Raw genomic sequence first — 14,114 nt, forward strand, 5'->3', positions numbered from 1 at the left:
TAAAAGCGAATTTTTAAAATAGAAAGAAAAACAACTCTATAAACCAACCAATTTATCAAAAAAGTCTGACATTATATGCAGTTTTCTACACTCATTCCCCCTTCCCCCCACCAAAACACTTTTTTTTTTTGCTTTTTGGAGGGGGGAGGGCAGGACAATTGGGCTTAAGTGATTTGCCCAAGGTCACAAGGCTAGTAAGTGTTAAGTGTCTGAGGCCCCATTTGAACTCAGGTCCTCCTCACTCCAGGGCCGGTGCTCTATTCACTGCACCACCTAGCTTCCCCCCAACCCAAACACTTCTGAAAGAAGCAGGAGTAGGTCTTTTCTTATATTTCTTCTTTGAGGTTAAGCTTGGCATGAGCTATGTAATAACATTGGGTATAGGACTGGGCCTGGAGTCAAGAAGAAGGGTTCGAATCTAGTATCAGATACTTGTGTGACCTCAGGCTAGTCACAACCTCTGTTTGCCTTAGCTTCCTCTTATATAAAATAGGGATAATGATAGTACTTACCTCCCAGGGTTATTGAGACAAATGAGATATTTGTTAATCTCTTAGCATAGGGTAGGTGCTACATAAAGGATAGTTATTATAATAATGTTATCATTAAGCTTGGTCTCAGCATTCAGTTCTAATTGTTTTGTTACTGATGTTCTTTCCAATTAATGTTGTAGTCATTGTGTATGGAGCTCTATTGGTCCTGCTTTCTTCACTTTGCCTCAGTTCATATAAGTCATTTCATGCTTCTCCAATACAGGTCTTTTGATTCCATCTCTTCTTAACTTAATAGAGTCTCAGATTCTTCATTTATAAAGAAAAAACAAGGCAATACTACTCATTCAACCTGTCTAGAGAGGAAGCATAATATAGTGGGCGGAGAGAGCTGAGTTTTAAATGAAAACGCCTTTGTTCGAGGTCTGTCTCTGAAACATGCTGACTGTGTGATCTTAGGTAAGTCACTTTCCTTCTTGATAGTGCAGGGACCTCTCTAAGACCTAACCTACTGATGAGTTGTTGATCTTCATTGGTGGGGGGAGTTTTCACACATTTGAGTTCTTCATATGGAGGAAATTACACTACCAGACCAAAAAACTCCTTCTCTTTTGGGATAGTTCTGAGGAAAGAACTTTGTAAACCTTGCCATGCTATAGAAATTTGAGTTATTAAGCCATTCCCCCCCACTTCTGTCATTCTGAGCCAGTCTTGGGTCCTTTACCTTCTGTACTTTTCAGGTAGCAATATAATATCTAGGCATCCCCTCCTCCATAGTCTTAATCAGCAAGGCAAAGGAGAGATGGGGGTAATTATAATAACTTATAATAGCAGTAGCTTGCATTAATGCATAGCATCTACTATGTATGTGCTAAGCATTTTACAATTATTATCTCTTTTGATTCTCACAACAACCCTGGGAGATAAATGCTGTTATTAATATCATCTTACAGATGAGGAAACTGAGGCTAAAGAGGTTAAATGACTTGCCCAGGGTCACACAACTGGAGACTGGATTTGAACTCTTTTTGACTCTTTACCCGGCGCTCTATTATGCCACCTACTTGCTTGGTAAGTCGAGTGCTGGAGCAAAGTCAGATCTCCTAAAGTAAGCATGGTCAAGAGCACAAGGAAAAGGTAAAAGAAGGAGAGAGTTGGAGAAGGGTCAGATCGCCTAAAGTTTCCCCAATATCTTGGGAGAACTGCTAGCAGAGTTGGCATAAACTCCACTTAATGGATTATTTCCCCTGGTTAATCATTCATAGGCACTGATTCATGGAAAGAAGGTCCAGTCACATTTCTGCCTGGCCTCACATAATTAAAGGTGGGAAGTTCCTGTTTGGGGTGTTTCACACATGCTATGATCTTTGACTGACAGACCTGAAAGGTAGAAATACCGGACTACAGCACCAGTTCTCACAGACATTCATGTGATGGGAAGCTGGCAAGGCATTTAACCTTTATCCTTCTTCCTCCTGTGGCTCTTCACTGGGGTATTGTGGGGATCAGTGCCTTGGTGCTGTGGGTGTGGGACATACCACTGACGACTGTAGAAGGTATCCCTCTTGTAATCTGGTGGCTTCATTCAGAAAATGTCTAGGCTATGTTTCCATAAAGCCCCAAACTGCTAGTGTCCTTATCCCTTACCCTTCTAAGCCCTCTGGGAATCCATTTACCCATCTCCAGGGGTCATGAACTGAAAATAAGCAAAGGCATGCTTTTGGATGTCTGAACAACATTATACTTTTTCGATTTGACACATATACATAATGATAGGACTCACTATGAAATAAAATATTCAATTAATCAACAGGTATTTACTATGTACCTACTATGTGTAAGACACAGGAGATACAAATAAAAAATTGAGCAGTTCCTGCCCTCAAGGAGCTCCAATATTGCTGGAGGGGAGAAAGAGGAAGAAGACATGAATACAAACAAGTAAACATAAAGGAAGTAATATGAGAGAATTTTAAAAGGAAGAAAACAATGACAACCAATGTGATTTAGGAAAAGACCCATGTAAGAGCTGGCTTTTTAAGGGAGCTACATTTAAATATGTAGCCCAAATGGGACACAGTAGGGCTTAAAAATGTATATTGTTACTGTTTATATGTTTCATTGGTCATTTATCAAATACCGTTTTATGTTATGAGCTATTGTATATTTTTACATGTAAATGCCATGTCAACTAGTCTGTGAACTCCTTGCATACAGAGACTTTGTTGGAACATTCTTTATATTCCCAACTCTGCTTTTTAATGTCCAAAAAGGCAAATGTGAGATCTATGCATGGCAAGCATGGGGGGGGTGGTACCTGCATCCTGGTACCTGGTGGTACAGGAAACAGCTAGTAGGTCAGTTGACAAAAATAGAGAATGTGTAAAGGTGAAAGGTGAAGGTGAATGATGTGAAATAAGAATAGAAAGGTAGATGAGAACCAACCAATCAAGGACTTTAAATTGGTTTGAACTTCAGCAGGAGATGGGATCATAGAACTTCAGAGCCTGTAGGAATCTCCAGAGTCATATTGTACAAGTCCTACCTGAAACTGGAACTCCTGTTAAGCATACCTTTAAATGTCAGAAAAAAAAAGATGGTCTGAATGTGGAATATTTGAACAGACAATCTAGAAAATTGAATCTATTTGGGGATATTCTTACAAATAAGAAGATCCATTTAGAGTTATAGATTCATTTTACAGATGAGAAAACCAGGGCTCAGAGAGGGTAACTTACCCAAAGCTACGAAGTCAATAATTGCCAGAGTTGACCCTGGAACCCAAGTATTCAAAATGCTCCCTATGAAATCCCCTCTATACTGGAAACCAGTGAGTCTGTGTGTCCCTAAGTTGGTTAGACCTATATATGGATGATTTCAGACCAATTAGGGGCTAAATCGCTATATCTTTGAAATAAATATCCCCTTTTAAAAGCTAATTGGTGTTAAATGGTTTAATGGGCCTGAAGTGCTAGTAACTTCCCCTCACCATTGAGTAAACACAACCAGCGGGAGCTTAAGACAGTGTTAGAGAAAAGAAACCCATACACTCCTCAGGGTAACTTAATGACCTGAGGGGCAGATGTAGAGAGTCTGGCCCTCACACAGTGGTCCCGGAGATACAAACCAATCATGTAGCCCAAATGGGACACAGTAGGGCTTAAAAATGTATATTGTAACTGTTTATATGTTTCATTGGTCATTTATCAAATACCATTCTATGTTATGAGCTATTGTACCTTTTTGCATGTAAATGCCATATCAACTTGTCTGTGAACTCCTTGCATACAGAGATTTTGTTGGAACATTCTTTATATTCCCAACTGTGCTTAGCATGGGCTTTGCACATAGACAGACATTTAATAAATATTTGCTACTCTAGCTTTTCCTGCTCCAAGTCATTAATTTGTACGGGTTGTTTGGTGCTTCAGGCAAACCCATGAATATTGTCTGGAGATTGCTTCTGGCCTTGGGATTCTGATACCAAGAAAGGAATCTCTTCTATCCTCAGCTCAGAAAAGTATATAAACCAAAATGATGATGACAATGGTTTCCTTTGAGAAAAGTTGGAAATTGTGAAAAAGAGACCAGGGTGGTAGAGCATGTCTGTAATCCTCAGTACCAGGGAAAGGTTAGGGCTTGTGGATCACTTGAGTTAGGAGGGTTAAACAGGAGCTGCAATGGGGGTAGAGATAATTGGCTACCACACTATGTCTACATGAGCCCCTGGGAAGAGAGGGTCAACAGATGAATGAACCAGTCCAGGTCAGAAAAATGAGCACTTTAAACCTTCCATACCAATTAGCATTGGGATCAGCCCCTAGAGGTTGCTGCCCTTCCAGTCCTGGCAAGATTGAGACACCTAGTCTAAAAAAATAAGTGAAAATACTGACAATTCAATGCCACTTGGATACTAGGAAACTCATTATAATGACCATCTTCTCTATAAAGGGGCCAAGAATCAGGTAAGCAGGAATATGCTAATGGCGATAAACAGGTGTCTTCCTGTGGCATCCTAGGCATGTGCTTGTGCCAGGAGAGCTTGAAGGACCTAATAGAATACTTCTTTGTGATTGACCAACATTGGCAGTATAATAGCAGGGATAGTGAAGCGACCAGAAGACAATAGTCATCTGGGTCAATTTTCGTCATATCTACATGAAGATAACAGAGAATGAAGAAGCCAGGATGACCAGAAATGCTTCTGAAGGTTGTTTATCCTGCTGGATGGGTCAAAGTATCTGGACTGGTCCTTAATGAAAACTAGAAGTTGGTGGGCAGCAGGGAACATGTGTAGAATTCCCCTGGGCAATCATGCAACAAATGGGAGGAGGGAAGAGAGTGATATGTGCAGGTTCACGGGGCAAGACTGAAGCAGAGCAGATGGGCTGCTTGACTTACAGACTAGATACGGCAGCACCTGCTGAGCTCAGCATTAGCATAGCTACCAACGCAGAGGGCCGAGCCTATGATCTGCTCATTTGGATGGAAATTGCATGGGGAACCACATGACCATGAGTTTGGAAATTCAGTGCATCGGCCTTCATCTGAATCAAATAAGTTAAGAGTATCAGGAGTTTCCTCTAAAATCTTATTGCTAAGGAAGACCCGATCCAGGGATTTTTTTTTTAGCTTGCACGGCCGAATCACATCGGTGAGGCAGGCAATTGTATGTACTGTTTAAACTGTGCAGAGACCCAGGATGGGATATCAGCAAAAAAGAATAAAGGCTAAGGGAAGATACCCTCTGAGGGGAAGGGAGGAACACCCCCCCACACACACACACACCTTTTGCAAACCTTGGCAGTCATTCAATCCCTCAGTCAGCAAGTATTTCTTAAGCCCCTGCCATGTACCAGGCACTGGTACTGTGTTAGAGATACAAAGACAAAAGTGAAGTCATACCTGCCGTCAAGGAGTTTCCAGTCTATTGGGGGGAGACAACATGTACATATGCGGGTAAAATAAATACAAGGTAATTTTTGAGGGAGGGAAAGGAGGAAGTATTGGAAGCTGAGGAACCCAGGAAGGCCTTGTTTGGAGGTGGCATTGGGCTGAGCTTTGAAAGAAACTAGAGATTCTCAGAGGTAAACGGGAGGGGGAGTTCGTCTGTACAACACTGTGTGCACGGGAAGTGAGTGAAGGGAAGTCATTTATAATGTCTGGAAAAGAAGCTGGGAGTCAGGCTGTAAAGGGCCTTGGAATTCCAAAGAGAAACATTTGTATTTGATCCTAGAGGTAATAGCAGTTTATTGAATAGGGGAGTGACAAGGTCAGACCTGTGTTTAGGAATTTTGCTTTGGCAGCTACGTGAAGGACGTATTGGAGAGGGGAAGAATCTGGAGGCAGGAAGACCAATTAAAAGGCTATTGTAACAGTCCCGGGGAGAGGTGACGGGGGCCTGACCTAGGCTGGCAATAATGTGAATAGAGAGAAAGGGAAGGATGCGAGAGATACTGTGGGCGTAGAATCCACAAGACTTGGCAACTAATAGCATTTAAGGGAGAACGCGGAGAGAGGAGTCCGAGGTTGTGAATCCAGGTACAGGCTCAGGCCCTCCCAGTCTCTGGCCTGCTGTTTGCCCACCGAAGAATTTCAGGCATACACCTGTTGCCTCCATGCAGTTTCCCTCTTACTCTGTGTGTGTGTGTGTGTGTGTGTGTGTGTGTGTGCGCGCGCGCGCGCGCGCAAACTTGGCTCTGTCCTGGAAAGAACAACGGCGGGCAAAGCAGCACGTGGGATCACAGAAAGGGCGACAAGCAAGCTTGAGAGCAGACCAGAAAGCCGCCAACAGGGTCGGGCCCAGGCCAGACTGTCGCTTCGGCCGCCACTGCCACTGACTGGGCTCGGGGCAGCTCTCCGGGGAAGGGGGAGGAGTCACACGGGGAGGAGCAAAACTCAGAGGCCCTGAGAGCTTAGTGGCAGAGAGAGAGAGAGCGGCAGGAGCTCGGGACCCATCGCGTCGCCCTAGGGGCGCCAGAGGCCCTACCAGAACTAGACCGAGCAGACTAGAAGAGCGGTCCTTCCTCCCCACCCCCGCCCCCACCCGGAGCCCGCCCCAGCCGGACTCGTCAGCTCCGCCCCCGAGGCGCAGGTCTGACCAAAGCAACTTTGGGGAGAGTTTATGCGGAGCGCGCTGGGAGACTGGGGAAGAGTTGAAGCCCGGGCAGGGGGAGTTCCATTCACCCTGGCCGGGCTGCGGGGCTGCAGCAGTGGGGCCAGGCTCCTGTGGCCGCCCCTAACCCTCCCCTTTCCAGACCTCGGGTGCCGGGGGCGAGGGGCTGTTGGTTTGCCGCACCCAGACGTCTTGGGGAGGCGGCAAGGGGGCGCGATCCGAGTGCACGATGGAGCCAACCGAGGAGAAGATTTCGGTGTGGATCTGCCAAGAAGAGAAGATCGTTTCTGGTCTCTCCCGCCGTACCACTTGCTCCGACGTGGTCCGGGTGCTCCTGGAGGACAGCCGCCAGCGGCGGCAGCAGCAGCAACCTCGGCGGCGGCGGCGGCGACGGCGGGTACGAGGAGAAGAGGGAGGCGGAGAGGGAGAAGGAGACCCGCGCGGAGGGGAGCCGCAAGAGCCAGAGGAGGACGACGAGGAGGCGCCGGCGCAGGGCATGCTCTGGGGGCCCCCTCAGTGCTACTGCATCGTGGAGAAGTGGCGGGGCTTTGAGCGGATCCTGCCTAACAAGACGCGCATCTTGCGCCTCTGGGCGGCCTGGGGAGATGAGCAGGAGAACGTGCGCTTCGTCCTGGTGCCCAGCGAGGCGTCCCTGCCCAACACGGGGCCCCGAAGCGCCGAGGCCAAGGTGGTGCTCAGCAAAGAGAGTCCGTGCTCGGGCCGGGGGGGCCCAGCCCGGCCCAGCCGCGCCCTGACCCAAGAGAAACAGCGGCGTGTAGTGCGCAAGGCTTTCCGCAAACTAGCCAAGATCAATCGGAGGCGCCAGCAACAGCCCCCGTCCTCTTGCTCGTCCACCTCCACGTCGTCCTCCACAGCCTCGTCCTCTTCCTCCCCCCTGACCCAGGACAGCGCTTCCGGCGAGCGGATGGAGACCCTGGTGCACTTGGTGCTGTCCCAGGACCACACTATCCGCCAGCAGGTGCAACGGATCCGCGAGCTGGATCGGGAAATCGACCGCTACGAGGCCAAGGTGCACTTAGACCGCATGAGGCGGCACGGCGTGAACTACGTGCAGGACACTTACCTGGTGGGGGCAGTGGCTGAGCTGGACGGGTCCGGGAGCCTGAGGAAGGGCCCTGATGAGGAACCGCCTGCTAGCAACGAAGGGAGCCCCGAGGCTGCGGCACTCGCGGAGTATGCCCGTCGGTGCGACCAGATGCTGCAGCTTCAGGAGCAGCGAGCACAGCAGGAGGAGCTGCTGGAGCGCGTGGCGGCTGAGATCCAGGAGGAACTGAACCAGAGATGGATGCGGCGGCGCCAGGAGGAGCTCTCGGGGCAGCCGGGCCCGGACGCCGAAGGCAGCCCCGACGGCGAGCTCCTGTTGGAGCAGGAGAGGCTCAAGACGCAGCTCAGCACCAGCCTCTACATTGGCCTGAGGCTCAGCACGGACCTAGAGGCGGTCAAGAGCGACTTGGACTACAGCCAGCAGCAGTGGGAACTCAAGGAGAGGGAGCTGCAGAGCCTTTTGGAGACTTTGGACTCTTTAGACTTCATGCCGGGCCCTGACGGGGCCGGAGAGCCGGGATCCAGAGCCCTAGGGCAGGGAGAGGGCGAGGCACGGGCCGATGAGGAGGCAGCTGCTGCTGGCCGGGGCCCCGGCCCCGACGCCGGTCCGGGCCCCGAGGTGTGGCTGGACCAGGCCCGGGGGCTGGCTAAAGGCTGCCAGGGCAATGATGAAGATTCGGACACGGGGCTGAGCTCCATGCACAGTCAGGACTCGGACTCTGTCCCAGTCTGTGAGTCTCTCGTGTAGGAGAAAAGATGGGAGGGAAGAGAGGAAAAAAGTGGTTTAGCCAGCTCAGGGATTCCATGGGGTGGCAGGAGTACCTCGCCCTGCTGCAGCCCCTTCCCCCAGGCCTAGTGGGGTGTATGGTGAGGGGCCATCCTCACAGTTTGGGCTAGGAAGGACCAGTTAAAGGACCTCTTTTTTAAAGGTTAGTTTTGTACCAAACTTCAGCTGCAGAAGAGGGGAGTGGGAGGTAGGATGGATATCCGTCTGACTGAGGGACCTTGGGTCCCAAGGAAAATGGTCTAGGCCATTTTCAAACGAGTATTATGTGGATTTCACTAATTTTCATTATAGTGAAGTCTTTAAATGGCATTTCTGGGAACAATGACAATTGGAATACCAGTTTGGGGCATTAGGTACTTTGGTTGGTAAAGAAATTCCTTGAATTTTAATTGTAGCTCTAACTTGTTAAAACTAGCCAAAGAAGAGGCATTTGTGTTGGTCTCAGCCTTACATCCTGGAGAAAACACACAGCCCTGGCTATTAACATTTGTCAGCTGATACTAGACTTACCCATGTCCTGCATTTTTGGCCCTTTTATTTCACTTCTGAGGCTGAACTAAAACCTCAGCTCTTTCACTCCAGAGTTCACACAGTGCATTCCAGCAGAATCTGAGATATATAATCCTGGAAAGCCTGACTGGTTAAAATTTAATTTGGAAGCTTTGAGATTTGCTCTTGCAAAGTCAAGTATTTTGTCGTTTTGCAATTCATTGTGCTACTTCCATTCAATTACATTCCACAAGTCTTTGTTAAGCACCTACTATGTGCTAGGCTCTTGGGGGTATGAAAAAGAAACACTTCCTTCCCCTAAGATCATGAATTTAGCTGCTGCTATTTCAGGAAAAATGAGAGTGAAGATGGAGAAACCAAGGGAAGCTCTGTATTAAGAAACGAGCCCTCTGATTTACAGTTCAGACTCAGACTTTGAAAGTCTCCTGACATTTATGAGAACATACCTGTAGTTCTTTTGAATTGAGCAGTGCCTGAAAGCCAACCTGAACTCAACACCTCACCCTAAACCCCAGAGCATGTATCTTTTACCTGCCAGAGGCCTAACTGAGACACTGTAAATAACAGTATTTGCTAGCTAAGGTTTCAGAAATTGTTGAATGCAACCACTTCTCTCAATATTTCTCTAACAGGACATTTGATTAACAACCATAGTCAGTCAAGGATAAAGGTATTTTTGTTTTAAAGTGACTTAACTGGAATGACTGAGTTCTGGACAGCTTATGCATACACGCCTAGAGATAAAAAGTATAACAGCTTTTCAAGACCGGTTTCCAAAGCACCAGTGGACTCAGTGTAACCTTTTTAGTTATTTCAATAAAAAAAAAAAAGCACCACAACTTATCAGCTATAGGATATTTGTGGCCTCTTTTGAATGAATCAGGCAGCCTGATTTCCTTTGGAAGCTGGGTACTTCCTGGAGATATCATCAGGCCCTCAATGAGGTGTAAACAATGGTGAGTGTGGGGTGCCAGCCTTGGGCAGGCACTATTACTTTTATCAGCTGAAATGTTCAGATTGGGTCTGGTTGCAGCAGGGCTTTACCCATTTTTTAAGCTAATTTATGAAACCAGGCTTCATAGAGAAGTTTCTTCTTTAATTGTTCGAATCTTAAACTGGGTCCAGTTTTTGCAGACCAGAAAGCATGCCACTGTTTAATCGGTTTTCTTTGTGTCAACATATTTCTTCCACCCCATTGTTGATGCAGGGATGTTTTGAGATTTTTGAGTAAAATGATAGAGAATTAAGAGGTTCTCTTCATAATTGATACTTTTAGAAGAAACTTACCATATAATTATGGTCTTGTGTTTTTCAGGCTGCACTTCTCTTCCTAAGCATAGTTAAAATGAAGAAGGCGCAAAAAAAAAAAGAAGCCTCAGTGTCCCCAGACTACAATGTAATCACATGCATGCAGACCAAACCTAATGATAGCTTTGACAGGAAAGCAGGGACTATACAATCCTTATTTACAGTTTAGCAAAAAATCCTGTCTGAGAGGTGTTTGCAGAGACGAGTCTGACTTAGTAAGGGGTGGGTTTTTTGTTGTTGTTTTTGTTTGGGGTTTTGTTTTGTTTTGTTTTCCTAGATACTGAACCTTTGATTTCATTGGTATAGGGAATTCCTAGGAAAAGAGACTTCTCCATCCACTATTCCCCTCACCCTCCCAACTTAAGGTCTTAGGTCACAGAGAAGTTAAATGGCTTACCTGAGGTCATATAGACTGTATATGTCCTAGGCAGAACTTGAACCCGTCTTCATAGCTCTGAGGCTAGTCCTCTACCCACCCTACCATACTACTTTTCTTGTTTTTGCAAGATCACAAATTTTAGAGCTGGAAGGTATGTATGTCAGAGACATTCTAATCCAACACTCTCATTTTCCATAAATGCAAACTAGGACCCAGAGAGAGGTTAATGGACTTGCCTAAGGTCACCAAAATCATAATGAATAAAATTGGGATTTGAACTCGTCTTCTGACACCAAAAACTAACCTTATTTCCATGGTACCATTGTTTGGGGTGGGGGGGAGGGTGGGGAGGGAAAGGCGTATGAAGAGTGGGAGGAAGTTGTAATGGTTCTTAGCCCTCTGGCTGATGCCAGTGGCCAGGAGAATAGGGAGATAGTTTCGCCATCGAAAATAACCACTTTCCCTTTCAGTTGTTATTTTAACCTTTATAGGCCTAGCAGGCTGCTGAAGCAAGCAGATGGATGTGATTTTTTTTGCCAGAAGCCAATAAAACAAATAGGCCACGTCATAACGATAAGCCCTGTGTGCGCTCCACAGGCACCTGAGGACTGCTCCTGGACAAAGGGCCCCTAGATTGGAGCAGGTTGGGACAAGGGACCGACCATTGGGTTGGTAACAATGAGCAACCCACCCTTCCTGACCAGAGTGCTACTTCCTCAAAGAATTTTCCCCTGTGTGGGCAGGAAATGTGGGGGCAAAGGTAGGCATCCAAGAGATAGCCCACAGTGGGGCCAACAGTCCCCTTAAATCAGCACCCTGGTACTTAGCCAGCTCCAGCTACTTCACAAGCTTCTCCAACTCCCAGAAAAGTGACCGGGCCTCTGGGACAAAGGATGCTGGTGTTCTCACTCTCCTCTTGCCTCTTTTTTTGAAGGGACAGGGTAATTCTAGGAGCAAGAGCACAGCTGTGATACTGCTCTGGGAGGACATTAAGAGATCAGGTTTTCTCCATCGGAAGGAAAGACAGCAGCCGCTATCTGTGAGTGCACGCTCCCAGATCTGTTGAAGGAGGCAGCTTTCAAGTAGGCACCTTGCTTGGGCTGCCTTCTTACTTCGACCAGGGGTTTTTATCCTGTTGGAAGGTTCTATTTCCATGACACCCTCCCCTCCACCCCCACCTGAAATGCATATGCACGTACACAGATGTATAGTCATATGGGATCTATTCAATTTTTTTTGCACAAAGTAAATTAAAATTCGTTTTGCTTTGAGAGTTTTGCAACAGCCCTCAGGGTAGTTTTTGATACACACCCTGTGGTATAAAAAAACATTCAGGTTTGGAAACAACTGAATTAGGCCTTCTTTGGAGCAGAATAATGGAAAAGTATGATCAGGCAGTGAGTAGTGCAAGTGAGTGCCTTTGTAGGGTTGTGTGTGTGTGTGTGTGTGTGTCTGTCTGTCTGTCTGTGAAAGGCCCAGAAGGCTTCTAGTTGTGCACACTATGATGGCTGGGCAGTCTGTTGAAGCATTCTTGTGGATGGGGGAAAGGGACTGGGAGAACCTGGAGATCTTCCACCCTTTCCCAGTACCACCTCTCAGCTCCCAGCTAATGGAGAAACTGTCCCTGTTGGCCGTTATGCTAATTGGCAAAGGGCTCAGCTCATTCTCTCTCAGAAAGGAGGCAGCCAACACTTGCACATGGGCAAGATCAGAGATGGGAAAGAAAAGCGTGTCGTTTTCAGAATTCATTCTATATATTCCACATCTTGGGTTTCACAGGTGGGGGGAGAATGCTAGGAGCTAAGTCCATAAAACAGATTTTACCTTTAATTGAATTTTCATTTTATTTTGGTCTCTGTTATGTAGAAACTCGAACAGCTGGTTGAGAAGTGACTAGTGGGTAGGGAACAGGGACTGGTCGTGATAACAGAAAGATCAGGGTTCAAATCCTGCCTCTGACACATACTAGCTGTGTGACCATGGGCAAATAGGTCATTTGGGCTGTAAAGTTCAGTTCTAATCTTGACTGGGATGGTTACCACCTGTTTGGTGTTGAGCAGATTTTACACAGGGCTCAGTTTCCCCATTTGTAAAAGGAGAGGATTGGACTAAATGGCTTCTGAGGTCCCAGATCTAAAGTTTTAAACCTATGGCCCTTTGAACCCATGTGTGGCCCTGAGAGGTTCTTTTAAGCCCTTTTACAGATTTAACTTTTCTTTTTTTGGAGGCAATCAGGGTTAAGTGACTTGTCCAGGCTCACATTGCTAGTAAACACTTAAAGGTAGATTTGAACTCAGGTTCCCTTGACTCCAGGGCCAGTGCTCTCTCCTCTCAGACTTAACTTCTAAACCTGTAAATTGTGGTTCTGTGTCAATGGGAGCTGCCATTATACCAGTGAAATAACAGGCATGCGTCATGGTTCCCTCCCCTCTCCCCAATGCCTTTTTAGTAGCTGGTCTTCAGGACCCCCTCACATGATCTGGGCCAGATCAATTCATCAATCTATCAACATTTTAAAAGCACCTACTATGTGTCAGATCTTTGGCTGTTTCTTTTCAAAGTGCTTATTCTTCTGGGGTGGGTGGGACTTTAAGGAACGTCAGTGCATTCTTTTTTCTTTTATGTTTCCACCAGCTCCTATATTGCTTTTATCACATAGAGGAAGGGACTCTCCCATTGTTCTTCCAGAGCCGAAAACTGACATGAAGCAAAGACTTTAGAGCTAGAAAGTCCCTCCAAGGTGGCTTAGTTTACCCATCCCTGTCATTACTCAGAAGAGGAAACTGATCTGGTGGCTGGGGTGTGTGTGGGGCGGGGGGGGCCGGTGGAAGGCAGGAGGGAGGAAAGGAATAAACATTTATAGAGCACCTAATATGTAACAGGCACAGCGCTAAGTGCTTGACAAATATTATCTCATCTGATCCTCCTAACAACTCTGCAAGGTAGATGTTATTATCCCCAAATAGAAGGCAAATAGAAGTAAAGGGACTTGCTCTGGATCACACAGCTAACAAGTGTTTGAGGTCCTATTGAGTTCAGATCTTCCTGACTCCAGGCCAGGTGCTCTATTCACTGAGCCATCTAGCTACTCCAGAGGGGGCAAGGGCCTCCCCCAAAGTCACACAGGTGGGGGATTAGGAAGAGATAGAGAAGGGAAGGAAGACCCAAGTGAAGATCTGGGGGAAAAGTAACTGAAAAACAACATAGGACAAATTGGTAAATTGGCCATGTCCCATTGTACAGCTGTCCATAGCTGCTGGAATACTGATGTTTTATTAACTTACTTTACACTGAGGATCTGCCAGGTCTCAACTTCTGGAGTTCAAACCAGCCTCAGACACCTGCTATCTGTGTGACTCTGGGCAAGTCACTTCACCCTGTTTGCCTCAGTTTCCTCATCTGCAAAATGAGCTGGAGAAGGAAATGGCAAACCAAGAAAATCCCAAATGGAGTCACAAA

General features: G+C 46.7%; 1 protein-coding gene across 1 annotated transcript; it reads left to right on the forward strand.

The window, feature by feature from the left end:
• The first annotated feature begins 6,242 nt into the window (after positions 1-6,242).
• On the forward strand, positions 6,243-10,938 carry RASSF10 (Ras association domain family member 10). The gene has a single exon (XM_069091252.1). It carries the CDS (start codon positions 6,836-6,838, stop codon positions 8,417-8,419), a length of 1,584 nt encoding a protein of 527 aa, XP_068947353.1. The 5' UTR covers positions 6,243-6,835; the 3' UTR covers positions 8,420-10,938.
• Positions 10,939-14,114: the final 3,176 nt, after the last annotated feature.

This window comes from Petaurus breviceps, unplaced genomic scaffold, assembly GCF_028583685.1.
Source record: "Petaurus breviceps papuanus isolate PSGF00001 unplaced genomic scaffold, PetGlider_PUasm1.0 188, whole genome shotgun sequence".
Lineage (NCBI taxonomy): Eukaryota > Metazoa > Chordata > Mammalia > Diprotodontia > Petauridae > Petaurus > Petaurus breviceps.

Excerpts from the sequence above, each read along its gene's own strand:
- RASSF10 (XM_069091252.1), top strand. The coding sequence starts at position 6,836 with ATGGAGCCAACCGAGGAGAAGATTTCGGTGTGGATCTGCCAAGAAGAG.